General features: G+C 45.8%; 1 protein-coding gene across 1 annotated transcript in view; it reads left to right on the forward strand.

Annotated features, from left to right (window-relative positions):
• Positions 1–20342, forward strand: part of GARNL3 (GTPase activating Rap/RanGAP domain like 3) — a 106375-nt gene that overhangs the window by 59897 nt on the left and 26136 nt on the right. The window contains exons 10-17 of the mRNA XM_021691750.2: positions 79–182; positions 4013–4121; positions 5995–6040; positions 6887–6993; positions 9850–9965; positions 12067–12171; positions 13209–13283; positions 16496–16607. Of these exons, the coding sequence (XP_021547425.1) occupies positions 79–182; positions 4013–4121; positions 5995–6040; positions 6887–6993; positions 9850–9965; positions 12067–12171; positions 13209–13283; positions 16496–16607 (774 nt within the window). The remainder of the gene's footprint in view (positions 1–78; positions 183–4012; positions 4122–5994; positions 6041–6886; positions 6994–9849; positions 9966–12066; positions 12172–13208; positions 13284–16495; positions 16608–20342) is intronic.

Below are 20342 nucleotides of genomic sequence, written 5' to 3' on the forward strand. Positions count from 1 at the left end.
TAGTCTGCAAATAAAGACTTATTTCCTCAGGGTCTCGGAATTCTCTGTGCCTCCTAAATGCATGTTTGTATCTTACAGATGACACCACAGGGATACATTCAGTTTATACCGTATACCAAGGGCATGAGATCATGTTTCACGTTTCCACCATGTTGCCGTATTCCAAAGAGAACAAACAGCAGGTACGTGTGAACACAGGCTCTTTGAGAACACACAAACTATCAAACAGTGACCGAAACGTGGAGAAAGCATCATCGCTCTGATTTCATAGCATTAGAAACTGAGTGTGTTAATATATGAACTGAACCTCAGGTACCAATGTAGGGATATTGTTTACAGTCTGTATATTTGGACTCTCAACAAGCCTTGGGAAGAACCATCCTCACTGATGCTGTCCCCTTAAATAAAGGATCAGTGATAACATCGCACACACATGCGCGAGTGTGGTTTTACAGACTCGAGAAACTGTTTTGCAGGATGTTGCCTTCACTCTGTGACTTCTCTTCATGTGCCTGGTATCTCGTCCGAGACTACCCAGGACATAAAATAAGCGGACCCTGAGCAATGGTTGGCAAGCGTGTTTCAAATTAACACAGGAGGTGAACGCCGGGTATCTGCACACGCTCTGCCATGTTGGGGAAAAAACTACCTGAGACACTCCTCACTTACCCCAGAGACTGGCCATTTCCAGGAGAAAATTTTCCAATTTGTGGGAATTCAGACCTAACAGACACGTGCTGCTGGTTTTTGAAGGATTTGGTGCGGGGGGCATGGGGTGGTGGATTCCACTTAACTTTATTAGCTTCTTTCCCTTTTTTAAACATTGAAGGCATCTGTATGAATAAATATCACAAACATGAATGGACAGTTAGTCAGCAAAGATTTGTGAGAAATAGGAACCTAGAGAGGGAGGGGATGTGATGGGCCAAGAAGACTTTTTTTCTGAGCACCTATAATTCTTATTTCAATAAGACTTCAGTAAGGGGGAAAGACACAACGCAGACCAGTGCGCTAAAATGCAGTGTTCCAGTCATGAGAGATCAAGGTGCTTTGGGGACATGGCAGGGAGGGGCAGGAAGAGCTGACCCCCTTGGACTGTTTGGGGCCTGGAATAGGGAGTTGGTGGATTTGTCCTGCAGGCACTGGAGACCCACTGGAGGTTGTAAGCTTGTTCTGGTTTTGGAGGGCTCACTCCGGGAAAAGTCAGGTGGAAATAGGAAGTACCCTGGCCCAGGAAGACTGCTTAGTTGCTGAAGTTACTTCCTGCAAGGCATCCTCCTTTGCACGGCTGAGGCTACCTAAATTGCTGCAGAAGCTGAATCTCTTAGATCACGTGCAGAAGAGGGGCCAAGCTGACGTTCGCAGTCATCATGAGCTGTAAGAGGTCAACAATAATATCACAGAACTTCCGTGGAAATGTTTTACAGTCCTCCTCCTCCTCCCACTCCGACCTTTTCAGCCCTGTACAATCACCCAAATTGCCCATGTCTCGTGACAGATGGGGCATTAGCCAGAGAGACAGGAGGAAGGAATGTGACAGCTCAACCTTTGCCCAACTCAGAAGTCATTAACCTTATCTCTTTGAGGGGCTGTCCATATGTTAAGGTCAGGAGTGAAACGTCCCCAGTTGGACCCTGGTGTTCTTAACATCTTGGGCGTCTCCGTGGGTAGCACTTGGGTCCTCCACTGGCCTGGCATTGGCAGATACGAGGAAAATGAAAACTTTGAAACTTGTCTCTATCACCGGGAAGATCATGCAGGTGGGAAGAGAGACAAACACAGGATGCTAGTGAACCTTCAGTGTACCCCGTCAGGGCAGAGCAGAGAAGGACCCCTGACCATGAGCCTCTCTCTGTACCTCGGGGGCTCAACGTAACAGACAAAAAGACAGAGGCCAGCCTGGCTCAAAAATCCTGGTGCTTATTGACCTCCTAACATCAAGAACACAAGTGGAACGGTCTAAGCCGTATCCCAAATCTGACATAAAGAAGCCAATTCGCACAGAGTTTGTAGGCTCTGGTATTCTTGTGATGTCCACCTCTCTTCTCTGTTGCTGAATCAAACCTTAATGGGGGGACGGTGTTGATATTTGCCTCTCTGGGACCTCACCTTCCTCCTAACACGTCATGATGTCCCCCACCACTCACTATGCCTGGTCTCTCAGCCTCAGGCCCCGAAGGCAGCATTTAGTACCTGATAAAAGCACAGATCTCTGGGAGCCGCCCGTCCGAGCCCAGTCCTAGCTCTGCCAGAACTAGCTCTGTGATCTTGGACGCATGGGGAGCTTTGCCTGGCCCAGGGCACAGTTCTTGGCCCTCTTGTCTCCTCCTACTACTTTCATTCACTCCCTCAATGATCAGTGATCTCCCCCAGTCTCAGGGCTTTAAAGAGCTTTTATACACCAGCAACACCCAAATTTACATGTCCAGCCAGACCTCCCTCCAGAAGTCCAGACTCAGGTGGGCAGCCTTCTTCTCGACAACCCCCTGGGCTAGACACCTCAAACCTAACAGGTCCAAAACTGAACTCTGACTCTCCTGCAGCTTTTCTTATCTCAGAGGAATTGCTGGGCCATGTGGTAATCCTGTGTTTAAACATTTGGGGAGCCAGCCTACCATTCTCCCCAGAAGCTGCTGCATTCTGTATTCCCACCAGCAGCGCGTGAGAGTTCCACTTTCCCCACATCCTCGACAGCATTTGTTATTACCTGGCTTTTTGTATTTTCTTTGGTTTTGTTTTATTTTGGAATAGCTCTCCTAATGGGTGTGAAATGGCAGCTCACTGCGGTTTTGATCAGCAGTGTGGAGCATCTTTTCATGTGTTTATCACATCGTCTTAGGAGAAATGTTTATTCAACTCCTGTGCTCATTTTTTAATCAAGTTATTTGACTTGTTATTGTTGAGTTGCAGCATTTCTTTATATATTCTGGGTATAACCCCTTATCAGATAGGTAGTTTGCAAATATTTTCTCCCGTTCTTGTTGGTAGTATCCTTTAATGCACAAAAGCTTTCAATCTTGAAGTAGTCCAATTTATCTCATTTTTCCTTTTGTTGGCCATGGTGTCATGGCCAAGAAATCATTGCCAAAAATAACGACTTTCTGAGTTAAATTGAATTCAAATTATTAGGACATCTCTAAACCTTCATTTCTGCATTTGCAAAAAGGGAATGATATCTAATGTGAATCAGACAGGGATCTTGTTCTCCAGGAGCTGACAGTGTAGAAGAGGGGACACACCAGGGATCCATGGACAGTGAATCATTCTATTTGGCTGATTAAGCTAAGGTCTAGGACAGGGGATGGCAAACCACGGAGCATGGACTAAATCTCACGTACTGCCTGTCGTGTTATATCAAGTGTTATTGGAACACAGCCACGCCCATCCATGTATGTATCGCCTTTAGCTGCTTTTGTACTGTGACAGCAGAGCTCATGGTTGTAAACTGACAAGATGATCTGTAAAACTGAAACTATGTACTCTCTGGCCCTTTGGAGAAAAAAATCTGCTGACCACAGATCTAGGAGATCATTTTTGAAAGGTCAGCTGAGGTCAGATTAGGTAAACCCATTGTCCTCACCAAGTACATCTTTCAGAACCAGCTAAGGCATTTATAAACATACTCATATTTGAGCCCCATCCCCAGGGAATTCTGATGCAATGCCTCTTGTCTGGGGGCCTTGAATGCCAGGCTAGGAAGATGATGTAGGAGCGAAGGTAGACACACAGCAGCAAAATGGGAGAGAATGGAGGCAAGGAGGCTAGTTAGGAGGCTGCCACAGAAGGGGAGACAAGAGGAAATGCAGATCTGCTTTGGGCAGGGAGCGGAGGAGATGGATAGGAGAGCAGGGATGCGGGGCTGGTAAAACACGGGAGGCAAGAAGTCAAAGATGGAGGAAATGTAGGGCTCTGTGATCATTGCGGTTTGCCATATTGCTTTAGTGTTTTTAACCCTGTGAATCTGCCATGTGTGAGTGACCTCCTTGGTGATGTTACTTATGCTTACATCCAGGTGGAGAGGAAGCGCCACATTGGAAATGACATCGTCACCATTGTGTTCCAGGAGGGAGAGGAGCCTTCTCCTGCCTTTAAGCCTTCCATGATCCGCTCCCACTTTACACGTATCCTGGACCTTTGTGAATGAGTTTAGTGAGCTGTTGGTCGGCCTCATGGGACTAAAATGACCCTCAACACAAATCTGACAGTTGACTTGCTTGTTGTAGTTGTTTTGCATCGCTAGATTTTTAGAGCCACTATTCTGGATTTTTCCTTTGGGGTTATTCTGCCCTCATCTTTCTTCATCCATTGGAATAATGGATGGATTCATTCTCAGAGAATTCTTGGCTTCTAGAATATCTTTCCTTTCCTTGGGTAGTCTTTGAAGTAAGGGAAACTCCCTACCATCCATCAGTAGTAACAGAACTAGAATCATAGGTAGTGAACCCTCTAAGAAATAGCTTTAAATAAAAATTTGAGTGGAAGTTATTAGAGTTCAGTTAAATTTAGTTAAATAAAAATTTGCAAGTTAAGATAAAAAGTCAAAATAATGTTTCTTTGTTGATTCTAAACCCTGGAGATAGCTACTGCATTACCACCTCTTGAAATTTAAGAAATGATGGAATTAATCATATTTTCATTCACTTTTCCCTCTGCTTCCTCACATCCCTGCTTAGCTCAGAGTCCTGCTGAAATTCTCTGTAATGTCCAAGCTCAGCTCAGGCAGACAGGCGCAGGACATGAACTTGGCCAGCCCAACAGACACCATCATGGCTTTGGGCCGTGATGTGAGACCCACAGTGAGACCCAAAGGTAGTGCCTCCACAGGTTGTACATAGTAAATAAAAGGCAGCTAATAAGCATTTTCAGAATAAATTCTGGTCTAGCTATTCATGTTCCCTGAAGACTCCAGTAAAAATGTTGGGAGACAGGACCATTGTGACCTGTCACATCTGGAAGTAGATTGCTCTGCATGCTTTGACTTGTTCATTGTAACGTAACAATATAGCATATAAGTTTTTAAAAGTGGGGAACAGCCAAATTTCTTCCACAAGAGCAGGGAAGAAAACATATATGCACCTACACTTCAATAATAATGGTTTTTGCTCCCATCCCTGCTTATCCAGTGATATCTTTCTCCATTCACTGGAATTTAGGGCCACTATTTCCCCTTTCCTGCGGCAGTTCTTCCCGTGAAATAGAAGTTTTCTCCGAGCACCATGCGGGGGGGCGAGGGAGGTGGCTCTTTAAGTGACCGAGAGATAGTCACCATTTTTAGAATTTCCTTTAGCTGTAACTTTTAGATTTGGGGCTTGCCTTTGTTTCTGGAAAGGGACAGGCAAAGAGTTAATGCAGATTCTTTCCTCCGAGTCCAGGAATGGAGACACGACTGAAGGACTGATAGCCTATTGGCCCTAGCAGAGGAATGCCGAGGGTGGGACCTGGCAGGGGAGGAGGCAGAATAGGAGAAAGAAAGCTGGACAAGGTATGGTACCATTTTAGGCTCCGCGCACCTGACACAAGAGAAGTAGATTCTGCTGAGACGCTGCTGCCAAGTGCATTGGTTTGTTTTGTCTGTGAAAGCCAGAAGGAGAGGGAAGGTATGCGGTGGAAACGTTTAAATTGCTTTTATTTTCAAAATGGGTGAGGGGAAATGTATGTCTAATTTCATATTGGGATGTTTTATATTTCCAAGCAAAGGAATTGCTCTTTTTGCTTTGTTGGCTGCTTAGGTGCATAATAGCTGTATTTATATTGCTTTTCTGACAGATTGAGAGACTAAGCTCTTTCCCCAAAGGATGAGCACACAGAGGTTGAACTTATGTCTTCCTGAGCTGTCTCTTTTAAAGAAGTCAAGGCTCCATTTCAACCTAAGGGTGACAGATGCCCTGAGCCCAAAAGTGCAGGTCTAGGATGATTCTACACAAGGGATTTCAAGGCACAAGCCATTGACGTGAGCGTTGGGTTGTTGATTAATTTCCTTAACCATCACCACAGATATTTTTGCCTTAGTGAGGTATGATCAACAAAATGACAATTACAGGTAGGTGATGACTTTCTCTCGGTTTGCTTGTTCTAATCCTCACGTTTACTTATTAATTTGGCATTCATTTGATGGCTCCCAATACAAGTATTTGTTGATTGATTTGATGCGAGTGTCCTCACCAATAGAACTTCTTCAAGGCCATCATCTCTTTGGGAAAAGCTTGTTCCATATAGTGTTGCCCTCCCTGTGCAGTAGACCCAAGGGTCAGGGTCAGTTTGGAATTTTATTCTACTCTAAAATGGGCACAAATTTACTATGTTTGATCTTGACCAGACCCCGTTTCCTAGGCTACGTCCTGGCCCACGTATCCCTCTGTTCTCAAAAATTAAAAGGGTATCGTGATGTTGTGAAAAGAGCATGAACTTTGAGCCAAATAGATTTAGGTCGGAATCCCAGGTCTGTCGCTTATTAACTTCGTGCTTTTGAAAGATCAAGTGTTTATCTTCTCAGAGTCGCAGGCCTCATCTGTAGGACAGAATAAAGGTAATGCTACTACCTTGGCAGGTTGATGAGAATCGGTTGATGCTATGTCTTAAAATACCAAGTTTGCTGCCTGGTATGCACAGGGTGCTCAATGGTGGCCTTTGCTATTATTCCTGGTGTTCCTGACCTTGCCCACAAGTTGGTAGGTTGGACCATGAAGAACGCAGGAAGACCTGGCCTCTACCCTAAAGCTCATGGGAGAGCTGTACAGTGGCTGAGCCTCTGGCAGCCCAGAGACAGCACTCCTCCTATGGACTGAATATTCTTGACATATCACATAGGCAACTGAACAAATACAAGGTCTGAATATTGCTGATCTTTAAAGAAAAACCAAATAATTCTGAAATGTTCTCTACATAGGCTGAAAATATTTTCAGAAGAAAGCGTACCACTCTTTGGCCCCCCCTTGCCATCCCCACCGGTGTTTACAGACCACCAGGAATTCAGGGACTTTTTGCTAGTGAAATGTAAGTTTCTATTTTGAAATTTTTTGCAAATTGTTCTACATCAGAATGCATTTTTTCAAATTCTTCGAGGATGCTGTATAAGAAAAATCTCATTGTTTAAGCGTTGATCCCATTCCATGTTCTGTTAATTCTTTATGTGAAGCATTTAGTTTTCTGGTAGTGTTATGCAGATCTTCTTCTGTGTCCCAATCTATATTGACCATGCTGCCCACCTGCCTTGAAGTTTATCTACACTCACCTGCTTTTGATACAGGGGGCCTCAAATTTGCCTTGCTGCCCAGGGTTCTGCTATAGCCATTTCTGAATCTCTGGCTACATGTGTATCTGTGTCTTTGTCAGAGAGTGGGAAGCAGGGGGGACAAAGGGTGGTTATATGCATATGTACCTAGGGAAAGGGGAGTTGTTAGCGGCGGGGGGGAGGGGAGCGGGGGGAGAAGACAGACCGACAGAGAGAATATGGATATGATAGTGCAGAACCTGACCATCCAGGCTTCGCTAGCTGGTGAGTATACATTTTAGCTCCACCGATAATACCCAGATACCTGACCCTGTGCCCCCATCTTCTGAACCACAAGAGCTCGGCTACATCCCTCCCCAGAGTAGTCCTTGGTTATTATAGCTACAAGTACAGTTTGCAAACCCCATTCAGGAGCATGCGCCCAGGGCTGCCAGATAGTCCAGGTTTTCCAAACAAGACAGAGATCCGAAATTGTATGTGAAATTGCCTGCATCTTAAAATGGGGGTCCATGTGTTTCAAGTCCAGAGGATCAGGTGGAGAGCAAGAAACAGACCTGAAACAGGGGCGCCTGGGTGGCTCAGTCGTTAAGCGTCTGCCTTCGGCTCAGGTCGTGATCCCAGGGTCCTGGGATCGAGCCCCGCATCGGGCTCCCTGCTCCACGGGAAGCCTGCTTCTCTCTCTCCCACTCCCCCTGCTTGTGTTCCCTCTCTCGCTGTGTCTCTCTCTGTCAAATAAATAAATAAAAAATAAAATCTTTAAAAAAAAAGAAACAGACCTGAAACAGTCAGCAACAGAGAGTGGGTTTAGCAGCTAGAAATGGGGAGGGTCTTGGAAGCGGGGGTCAGGAAGTAAGCAGTCTTTGCCATAGTGCCTATAGCAGGGAAGGGGCCGCTGCAGGCATGGAGCCCTTGAATCACGATTAAAGATGATTCGGCAACCTAAGAACCCAGCTTATGAGTGTATCTGCTGATTTAAATGGAGCCAATCAACAGAGTGACTTTGAGCAGCCCCCTTGGATGCTTGGGTGGAATGAAGCGAAGGCTTGATCTACAGTTGAAAACCTTGCACGGTCAATACAGTGGAAGAACCAAGGCTCTGGGCTGTGAAGAGGGGTGTTGAAGAGATGAAGCCTGGAGCCAGGATGGATCATGAGGGGTTGATGGACTGAGAGAAAAGGTAGAAGCCAAGGGATCCGAAGTCTCTTTGAATTCAAAGTGGATGCAGCAGGAGGGAGGAAGAAGGCCAGGCAGGAAACTCCAAGATAACAGGAAATGGCATTTCAACAAAAGTTTTGACTTTTCCCCTTACTTGGCTGAAACAGGTCATTTTAAATGTTTTGTTTTGTTTTTTTCTGGGATACTAAGGAGAACATATCCTCAAACAAAAAATTCCCAAAGACAGAATTAGAGAAAATAGTAGGCATGCCTTAAGTGCATGCAGTTTAAATTCCTTAAGAGATGTCTTGCCACAAACAAGCCCAGCTTGCCCCCAGCACTCAGATCCTATCTAGGAAATGCCTGAGCCCAAGAAGTTCATTTTTCAGTCTGTGAACACTGTCCTTCCTTTGGCCCTTCCTATGAGAAAAATAATAGTTCATATTTATTCAGTTTGATATGCCCAGTATGGTGCCAACTCTTTATATGTACTATATCATTTAAATTCTTACAATGACCCTCTAAGGAAGTATGGTTATAGCCGTTTTACAGGGTGAAAAATGAGGCCCCAAGAAGCTAAATAATTTACTTAAGAATGTGGCAGCACAGACAGGATTCAAACCCATAACTGCCTTGACTTCAAGCTCCAAACCCCCTATTGCACAGTTTCTGTTCTGTGCTCTAATGTGGAACTGGACATTCCACTTTACTGACTCTTTGTGTCTGTAGTCCACTAGCCACCAGCTTTTTTTTAAAAGATTTTATTTATTTATTTGAGACAGAGAGAATGAGAGAGACAGAAAGCACATGAGAGGGGGGAGGGTCAGAGGGAGGAGCAGACTCCCTGCAGAGCAGGGAGCCTGATGCGGGACTCGATCCCGGGACTCCAGGATCATGACCTGAGCCGAAGGCAGTCGCTTAACCAACTGAGCCACCCAGGCGCCCGCCACCAGCTTTTTTTTCCCAGGAGAAACTTCTATTAGGGTAAGAATCCTAGTACTCTGTTAGGCAATTGTTATTTTTCTTAACAAAATGTAGCAAATATATATTTAATCCTGTTGAATGGCATCCTCGTGGTTTGGCCCATGTGTTGGAGGGATGTGTTTAGATGGTTGGGTAGGTGGGCGGGTGGGTAGGTGGATGGATGGATGGATGGGAGGAAGGAATGGTGGATGGGGGCAGATTCGGTGTGTACTGGGTCTTCAAGTAATTAGATATACCCTCTGCTCAGGAAGTTTACAGTCCAACAGGAAAGGTAAGACAGACATATCTATGGACTATGGGTTTGTATAGAGACATTTAGAGTTTTTAAGCATTCTTCCATGAAGGAAGGGTCGTGCCAGTGGTAATACCAGTATTAGGGAAGTGGGTGGTGTTCACTGTGAGGAGTTTCCTTGAGAGAAGGACATTCTCCAATAGCATGTTAATTTTTGTAACTCCCTTTATAACTTGATTTATTTTAGTAATTAATGGTGAAAAAGCCACTTTGGAAACCCCAACATTTGCCCAGAAACGTCGACGTACTCTGGATATGTTGATTCGATCTTTATACCAGGATTTGATGCCAGATTTGCATAAGGTAAGTCCGGGTCTGTGGTCTTCTTTCCTTCTCATGGGTTTGAGTCCTAGCGATGAGTCCTGGTTAGAAGAGCATGGGAGTCGGGGCGCCTGGGTGGCTAAGTCATTAAGCGTCTGCCTTCAGCTCAGGTCATGATCCCAGGGTCCTGGGATCGAGCCCCGCATCGTGCTCCCTGCTCGGCGGGAAGCCTGCTTCTCCCTCTCCCACTCCCCCTGCTTGTGTTCCTCTCTCGCTGTCTCTCTCTGTCAAATAAATAAATAAAATCTTTAAAAATATATATATTAAAAAAAAAAAAGAAGAGCATAGGAGTCGCCTCGATCTCTGCTGTTAATACCAGGCTGTGGCCACAGGGCTGACATTCATTCTTTCATTGTTGCCATGAGAGAGTGTTGAATATCCATGTGCAGGAAAGTGATTTTAAGAAATCACAGGCCCGTGGAAATGGAGGGGCAGGCTGGGGGGCATGAGTGTCAGTCACCAATCCCGGGAGCATTGGAGAGTGCTTTTTGGGGTGGCTGTCCTTGGTGGTATACTACTCAGCATTACCAGTGCCACGGAGCGGATGGACAGGCAAGAGTGGGGATTTTGGAGAGAGCCTGGGAGCTTTTTAAGGATTTCTGGAGATTTAGTGGCTAGCCCCATTTTCAGGCACCTGAAACAAGTATTTCCACTTACTGCAGATTTGCTTTGTGCCAGACACTTCCTAGGCTGAAGGTATCTCCACACTGATGAGACCCAGCGGCACCTCAGTGCCTGGAAGGGCACCCAGGCTCCTTGGAGGCCTCCAGACTCAGTGTGAGATCACCAGATGCCATGGGCTCATTAATGCAGAGTGAAAGCACTGCTGTTCAGAAGCATTTCCTGCCTTTCACAGGGAAGCACAGAACAAGTAGGGAGACTCCCCTTGACTCCTTGCATTCGTAAACTCCTGCAAAAGGCCCTGCCAGTGATGCTTGTAAATAAATGGGGTGTTGGGTTTCAGGTGCTTACGTGCGGAGATGAAAACTATCATAATGAGCTGGTGCTCATATGGTCCTTTCCCTTGGGCACAGTGACCACCACCATTTTATAGGGTACCCCTTGACTTCCAGCTGACCAGTACACCCTAACTGCTCCCAGGGATTAGGCCAGACTAACCCCAGGGCTCTAAAGAGCAAGCCATAATCGCTAATCTGTCCATTCCTTTTTTCCCCCTAAAGTCAGGGAGGGGTGCAGGGAGGGTGCCGAGATGAGGACACAGTGCCCCTCAGGTCCTAGCTGAAGCATGGATGTCTGAGGCAGGCCTTCCCCAGCCCCCCATTGAAGCCAAGTTCCCCTGTTAGATGCTCTCAGATACCGTATGTACATCCCCTTCATAGATGTTCTCCCATGTGCCAATCATGTAATCAGTGCCTCGGTCTGACTCCGCCATTACACTGGGCTCCATAAGGACAGGGACTGTGTATCACACCCCCCACCTGCCAGAGTAGCAGGTGCACACTCAGTACCTGCTGACTGAAGGAGTGTGCCCATTCTCTGACTACACCCTAGAAGAGAGCTGTCGTTTACTGAGTGTGTGCCCAAGCACTGTGCCCAGCCCCTTGCAAGCACCTCCTCATGTAGTCTTCATCACACGCCTAGGAGACAAGTATTAGCCATGCAAAGATGCTTTGACTCTGAGATTAGCTCACTTGCCCAACATTACCACGGGGGCCACGGAGTTGCCCAGCTCCAGGGGTACCGTTCCCATAGAATGCTGCATGCCTTGTTCCAGTGGGCAGGCAGGGGGGACGCTCCATGCAAACAGCATCCCCGGAGCTGTGCAAGGTGGTGGCCCCATCAGCTGTTGGAAGCTAGTAAGTCCCAGAGCTGCTGGTGTGCTTGATTTCAAAGCCTGTGCTCTCGGTCAAGACGCAGCGCTGGCTCTCCGCCTGTCAGCCTTCTACCCCCAGCATCTAGCGCAGACACCGGCCCGTGAGCGACACTCCACGAATGCTTATGGAGGGAATGGGTACAGAAAGTTGAAATAGCATTTGGACAGATAGGTCTGTGCGTTAGGAGAAGCTAGGGGATGAGACTTGACAACAATATTTGGAATTTGTAACTTGTTTTTCTTTTCTAGAACATGCTCAATAGACGATCTTTTAGTGACGTCTTACCAGAGTCACCCAAGTCTGCACGGAAGAAAGAGGAGGCCCGCCAGGCAGAGTTTGTTAGAATAGGGCAGGTGGGTTTTATTCTGAAACCTCTTTGGCAAGATGTGCGGTTGTGAGCCCCATCCACACCAGATGGCCTGCCTGCAAAGAATTTCCTGTCTGCGTACTCCTGTGGGAGCTCTGTAATTTCTCGTAGGATTACTGTGGAAACCACGAGTGAGAGTTTTGATAACCACGTAGGCAGGGTTCTCTGCGGGTGGGAGTGGGAGCAAAGCCTTCTGCCGGAGGGAGCGCCGCTGCCTCGAAGCAGGAGGCCGCAAGGCCCAGGTGGGTTTCCCTCTTGTCAAGGGAGCACGTACCATTTGCCTCCCTCCTGGGGATTTTCTGAAGAGCGAGGAGCCCACGTAGGAAAAGCACCGTGAACTCCCATGGCAGGAGTCAGCACAGAGGGGTGGCGTCCTCAGGGCCCTGAGTTCCCACTCTGCTGCTTGGAAGCCATCCTCAGCGTTAGGCGGCTCCCACTTAGCATCTTATTCCAGATTTTGGAGGAAATCACTCCCGCTTTGCCTCACTCCCATGTGACGTTCATATGTCTCAGTTCTGGGAGGTGACACAGCTTTCTGTCTTGATCCCTTGTCACAACACGGAGGAGGAGGAGAGCTGCCAGTGGCAGCCAAGTTTCCGGCCCAAAGGAGAGAACCAAGCAGGGTGACCCAGGAAAGCTTAGGGGCACAAGTGACTTAGCCCCAGACAGGTGCACCATGACAGGGGCTCTCCGATGTGGGTCCTTGTTCAGAGGCACTCTGCCTGTGCTTCCCGAGATCCTGACTCACCGAGTTTGAGGGGGGACCTGGAAATGTGTTTGGTCTCGCCGTGTCGGAGTCTCTGCGCTGAGATGCCGATGACTGAAATGACGGGATGGGGTCATTTGGGCTGGAACATTCTCAGTAGGCTGCATTCCTTGGCTCAGTGAGAGGGCAGTGTGGGAACCTGAAACTTTAGTGTAAAATTACTCCTGTTAAGAAATTCTTGTCAAATCGCAACTGTTGAGCCTGCTCTTCTTTTACTGCCTGATAACCAACTGTAAAAGAGATCTCTGTTCTGTAAGGCACTAAAACTGAAATCCATTGTGAGAGGGGATGCTCCGTCAAGCTTGGTGGCTTCGGGGATCTGTAAAAAAGAGGTGAGTCCATGATGCTCTCAAGTTCACCTGTGAATGTCCTTTGTTGTCAGTGAAGTTACTGCAATTCTTTGACAGAGATTTGTGGGACAGGAGGGACATGAGCTTGTCTGTTGCAGAGTCCCCAGGGAAAGCCCCAGATAAAGTTGAGTAGCATTTAGGGAGAGCCCCCAATTTCCATAATGTGTGTGTGCCTTTGCATGCTTAAGGGGAGCAGAGCTGCTGGAGCAGGCCTGGTCAGGCAGACGGGGCTGAGCAGTGCTCCTCGAGCCTCGTGTGCATACCGACTGCCTGTATGTCTTGGCGAAATGCGTGTTCTGATTCTACAGCTCTGGGGAGGAGTGAAGACTGTGCATTTCTAACAAGCTCTCATGGGGTGCCTGGACACGCTCCACAAAGCTCTAGGGCTGTGTTTCTCAAGCTTTGGTGTGTACTGCAATCACCCCCTTTTGAATTTCTGATTCAGTAGGTCTGGGATGAGCCCTGAGAATCTGCATCTCTAATGAGTTCCCAGGTGATGCTGATGCTGTTGGTCAGAGGACCACAGTTGAGAAACCACTGCTTAATCTATAGTTCATTCAGTCACCCAGAAATTTTGTGGCCTGTGTATCTACTTCTCATTTCCACTTTCCTTGGGGAAAAAAACTAGCTGGTAATCAGGAAGAGAAGAGCAAACAATAAACTTGTTGCATAGGAACTTACTGTTTGCATGATTTTGTAAAGCAAAACTCCATGTCCCTAGTTATGTCTGTGTTCCAAACATGTAAAAGTTAGTTAAATGGAACAAATCCACAGACAGTGCATCACTAGAGAAATGTCCATTATAAAAGCAAAAGAATTACAAATGCATTTACTTTAGTGATAAGGGTATAAATGCTTTGTATCTGACTTACAGAACCTACACACTTTAAAGTCTGGTTTCAGGGAAATGATGAGGTCAAAATACAACTGATGTTAGAAAACCACAACCAATTTCAGACCAGACTGATGGCAAAGCATCTTTTCCAAAGGGTGCATAAATTCCCACTATCGGCTCATTGGTGTGAATGGTAGAATTTGCAGTGTTCCCAAGAGCTCCATAAATACCAAATTCCAGCAGGATTTAGTAACCTTCTCGATAGGAAGTTCTTAGGCATACATAAAAGTGAAAGTCTGTGGAAATGTAACTTGTTCACTGGTGAAGAGCAAAGAAAGAACTTCCATTTTTTCTATCCATTCAGAACCTACCAGTGAGCCACAGGCCTGCCTTGGAGAAACACTGGCCTAGAGGCCCTCACGGACTTCTGTGCAACTGGTTCCGCAGAGGCCAGAGTCCCGCATGCTGCTCCCAAGAGTGTTTTATTTCCAAAGAAGAGGCTTTGTCAACCTCCTAGGCATCCATCAGTTCATGTGCTGTGTTAATGTTCTTAGAGGGTCCAGCAAGGAGGGAGTCCTGCACGTAGGCCACATCCTTGCCCTGCAGAGTCTCCACCAAGCCCCTCACTTGGCAGAAGGGAATCCAGTGCAGTGGCAAATGCCATCAGTCCTCAGAGTGGAGCCTCTGTGGGACCAGGTGTGAGTTCCCATCACTGACACTTCCTACGTGATGTCCTCAGGCAACCTGGAGTCCCCGGCCCCTTTGAGAACGCATGAAAGCAGTGGACACCCCCCCACACACACACACACGCACACACTAGCCCGTTAAAATGTAAGGATGACACATGTATACAACATTTTGAATACAATTTCAGGGCTTCACACGCCTCCTCAAGCTCCTATGGATCCTCTAGGACCCTTAGATCTTCTGGGTTAAGAACCCCTGTTCTGCCTAAGTGATCTAAATTTGTGTTCTCTGCTCAGAGAACGTTTTGTTATTAAGAGTTGGTTTTTATGTCTTGGTGTTACCTAATGCTCACATGTCTGTGTCTGTCTCCCAGCTGACGTTCGTAGTGGCTTTGCTTCTTCATGTCTTCCTGCTGTAGGTCACGGAGTCAGAATTCCCAGACATCTTCTTAGAGAAATGCCATTCCAGTTAATGGCCTCTGCACTTGTGTAGCCCTTTCTAGGTTGTAAAACGTCTTCACATTCTTTGTGTGATCTTTCCAGAACGGGCTTGAACCTCATCTTAGCAAGTAGATTTCTTCTGAGGCTTGTGAGTTTCTTGAAGGGACAACATACTTTTCTAAGAGAGCAGTAATACACACAGTATTTACCCTCACCCCAAATGACACCCTAGAAGGTAACCGCACTGCCACCACTTCTACTTTCAGTACTCGGACATGAACTCACGCGGTGCGCGCGTGCACACCCACGTGCATACGTGGGGTCTTGTACCATCCCCAGGGAGCACATCTGATTGAGAGTAAAAGTGCACATGTGAAACTTTGACTTGTCCCTGAGAAGCTCCAAAAACGTCTTTGTCCTTTGAGGCCAAGCCTCCTGGCTCTAGGCATCCCCGCACAGCTCTGGGGCAGCCGTAGGGAGGGCTAACTCTGATGCCAGAACCAAGCATGAGATGAAGGGGAAGAGTTCATGTGGTATGACTACATCACGCAGGGAGCATGAGTAGGTTTCAGGCAGCACCTTTCATATTCTCACAAACATGTTATTTTTTTAAGATTTTGTAGACTTAAGTGGGTCAATAAGCATTTCCATGTTAAGGCAATATCAACTTCTTGCATTGTGTATGACTTGATAATTTTACTGAATCAGCAACACAAATCTGACATTTTTGTAGAGTTATGTGGGTCTTCCTTTGGTGATGAGCTCGTGTAAATTTTTCAAAAAATAGGCAACAATTGGTTGGTCCAACTTCAGGTATTAAGGTAAAATGTTTCCTTTGGTTGCTCCCAAGGAAGATTATTACATACGGAGACAGGTCATGGTGCCAGAAACATGTGACTTCCCTCTTTTCCTACTGCATATGTATTTGAAAAGAGACTTTTCTTCTTAAGAAAGGTAACTGAAGGGCACCTGGCTGGCTCAGTCGGTGGAGCGTGCGACTCTTCGGGGTCATGAGTTCAAGCCCCATGTTGGGTGTAGAGATTACTTTAAAATATTTTTTGAAAACATAAGCAAAAAAAAAACAAAGGTAGCTGAGTGCAGGGCCCCTTTAGCTCCCCGAGTTGAGCGGGTATCTGGGCTTGGTCTCGGGTGGCGTACTGTACGTTTCCATCCGAGGGGCCGCGGGATAGTCCTTCTGGAGCTTACTTCCCACCGCTTTTGATGCCTTGCAGCCTTGGGAGCCGCAGTGTTTCTGCAGTGATTTCCCTCACGAAGCTGTGTGCGCGGATCCCTGGGGCCAGGCCCTGCTGGTTTCCACTGATGCTGGCGTCTTGCTAGTGGATGGTTAGTGAGTAGCTGCTCGTTCAAATGTCTTTGTTTGTGTAACTTGTAGGACTTCTAAGATGCGTGACAGCCAGTCAACTCCCCGTAGATAAACGTGTCATCAGCAGTGAGGTTAGCAAAGTTTCCTCTCCTTACAAAATTAACCCCTTCTTTTCAGGACAAGCAGAGGGAATATGTTCTGAACGAGCAAGCCAGAGGGTGAGTCATGCATGACAGGTTCATGCCTTCCCCAAATCTGATTAGTCTGTGAGCATCAATGACCTGCAAAAAGATCTCCTTTTTGGCCAATACTTATCATGATTTTAACATTTTACCTTAAATCAACAGCTCCTATCTCAGAGACATGCCCTCTCTTTCTCTTTTTTTAGGGTTTCTGATTCAAAAAGTATTTTGGTGTCCAAAACAAATAATAAGAATCTTAGATAACCCAGTTTTGTTGCATACAGAAATAGAAAGATTTGACGGGAAGACAGATTTCAACTTAATATAAAATCAAACTTTTTGACAATCAGGTCGATCAGTGTGCCTGGGGAGGTGGTCAGTTCCCTGTCACCATAGATCAGCCAGCAGTGGGACATGCCCTTGGCAAGGATGCTATAGAGAAAGTTCAACTTCAGATGGGGATTTCATTTAGACTCGAGGACTGTGTGGTCCCTTCCAGCAGGAGGCCCCTTTGGATTTTTTCCAGACTCCTGATGAATGTTAAAGGGGCTAAACACTGGTAGCAAGTCATCTCCTGGGGCTTCCGGGGGAACTGTAGGCATAGAGACAGTGTCTTCCAAGGGCACATTCTCCACAGCACAGAAGCAGGCTGGCCAGTCTCCGTTACCATACTGATGTTTTATGGGATTCCTAAACTCCACCACCTGAGAGTGACATAAGTGACAAAACGGCGACATCTTCCCATCCTTGGCCACGACCTTCACTCCCTCCTCTGACCCTGTCAGTGTGGTTTCCTAAGTGCCTGCTATGCGCCAGGCCCTTGGGAAGTGGAAGTAGGTGCCTTGTGTGGGAAAACAAGAAAGGCAGACCAGGCTTTATAATGGACTTATTTCTGACTCCATCTGTTACTTCATCTGTCATATGTATATATATGTATATATGTATGTATGTATGTATGTATATATTTACTAAAAGACAGATAATCTAAAATTTATGAACTGAGAATTTAAATTAAATATTTAACTTTAGAAATTATAAAACAGAGCATCTTTGTGATCGTGAAGCAAACTGAACCTCTGTGAGCTTCAGGTTTCTCTGAAGCGGGGGGGATATTTTTAAGCGGCTGAAAACTAGTTTACAATAATGGAAACAGACAAAATAAACAAACTGGGAATAATGATCATAACTCCAGGAAGGGATTGTGGAAATTATGAAGACCCATGCTAAGTGCTTAGGTCAGTGTCTGGCACATAATAGTAACTTAGTAAACAACAGTTACTATATTTAGGATATCCCTGTGAACGTGCTAAAAAGGAAACAAAGTCTATAGACGTTGCCAAAGGTGCAACCAAATAAAATAATTTATTTAAAAAAAAAAAACAGACTTCAGACATTTAGTCTGGTCTCTTCCTCTCTTTGTCTCTTCATTTTATGGATGAAGAAACGAAAGAAACAATGTGTCTTGCCCAAGATCACACAGCTGGTTAGTGGCACATCTGGAACTGGAACCCAGAGGTGATTGCTAATTCAGCACTCTGTCCACTAAACCAACTGCATTTTATTAAAATCAAATTAAACTCAGGGCACCTGGGTGGCTCAGTCAGTTAAGCATCCAACTCTTGGTTTCAGCTTAGGTCATGACCTCAGGGTCCTGGGATGGAGCCCCACATAGGGCTCCCTGCTCAGCGTGGAGCCTGCTTCTCTCTTTCCCTCTGCCTGCCGCTCTGCCTACTTGTGCATTCTATCAAATAAATAAATAAAATATTTAAAATAAATAAATAAATTAAATTAAACTCTACCCATGTTATTGTCTTTACCTTAACACAGGTTTCCAAAAATATAGTCCTGAGCAAATAATTTTGAGAAATGTTTTGGTCAAAAGGAAGTTATATTCTACCTGTCTGTTCTTTTTAGGAACAAGAAAATATGCTTTATAATGGCTATTTGTAAGGCTTGTCTAAAAAACAACAACAACAAAATTCTATTTGAGTTGCTTCTCTTTTTTTAAATGTAAAATCCAAACCAAGAGTACCAAGTCCCCTGCTGAAATTTTCATCTTTATGGGTCCAAAATTTAATGGAGGTGTTAAATATAAGGATTTCTGTGATGTGCCAGGAAATTTCTTTTCTTCCAATTTGAGGGAAGTCGTCTAACACAGATGGTAGCCATATATACCCCCCACGAGCTTGGATTTATTTCTCAGATTATTGTTTTCATTCCCTGGATAAGCAGCTCTGCTACCCTATTTGCTTTTGTAAGAAGAGAATAACCCTAAGGCGTTCTTTGTATTCCTCATTGTGCTTTGAATCCTGAATGCTCTTGTTATTTCTTTGTTTACCTTTTTCTTGTCGATACTTAATCACATTATGAATCGTTTCCATGAGTGAATCTCTCCATTTCCTTTCAGGCCTGGTTCCACTGTATCCCATTAGCGTCTGCTTAATTTCATTAGACCTACCCCCTTGGGAGTCTGCTTCTATCAAGGTCGCTATTAAAACTCAAGGTCCTTTGTATTCTAAGTGCAGCAAAAGCTTCTTTGAAGGGAGACTAAATGCTGATGAAAGATGCCATGACCATTTGTTTTGGGTTTGCAGAGAAAATCCAGCTCTAAAAGATCAGGGCTTCATAAAGAGATTACAAGAAGGAAAACATGGCTATGAAAGAGTCATTAAAGTTACATGTCACTTTCTTAAATCCTTGCTTCCTCCCCCTTCCTGTGCTACCTGTTCAGCCACCTGAGAAAGATTTGATGGAGAATAAATGCTAATTTATTCTGTACACAGTATCCCTCTGTCTTAAATGTCAGACGAAGCGCTTCTGTCGTTTATGAATTCCTTACAGTATTGTTTCGTGCGGTGGCCCCATCCATCCATGGGGGAGCAGTGCTGCTTTTAGGCTAAGAATACAGGCTTTGTCCCCGCACGGACCTGGGTTCCACATGTTCAAGATGTGACCCTGGACAAGCTATTAGCACCTCTGAGCCTCAGATCCTCCTCTGTTAAATGGGAGTATTAGAAGTTCCTACCTAAGAGGGTCGTTGGGGCATTTCAGTTAATAACATGTGAAGCGCTCAGCCCTGAAGCCTAGCATGCAGGATGCCCTCCGTGTATGTTAGCTGCCGCTCACAAAATGAAATAACCAGGGCGCCTGGGTGGCGCAGTCGGTTAAGCATCCAACTCTTGGCTCTGGCTCAGGTCATGATCTCAGGGTCATGATCTCAGAGTGGTGGGATTGAGCCCCGAGTCAGGCTGCCTGCTCAGCATGGAGTGTGCTCCCCTCTCCCTCTGCCCCTCCTCCCACTTGCATTCTCTCTCTCTCTCTCAAATGAATAAATATTTTTTAAAATGAAATAACCATAGTTATTTAGTCAGGTATGACAATGGGTATTGGCGCGATCATCCCATGTTTTTGTTTTTGTTTTGTTTTTTTAAGATTTTATTTATTTATTTGAGAGAGAGAATGAGAGAGAGAGAGAGAGCATGAGAGGGGGGAGGGTCAGAGGGAGAAGCAGACTCCCTGCCGAGCAGGGAGCCCGATGCGGGACTCGATCCCGGGACTCCAGGATCATGACCT

This window comes from Neomonachus schauinslandi, chromosome 13 (assembly GCF_002201575.2).
Source record: "Neomonachus schauinslandi chromosome 13, ASM220157v2, whole genome shotgun sequence".
NCBI lineage: Eukaryota > Metazoa > Chordata > Mammalia > Carnivora > Phocidae > Neomonachus > Neomonachus schauinslandi.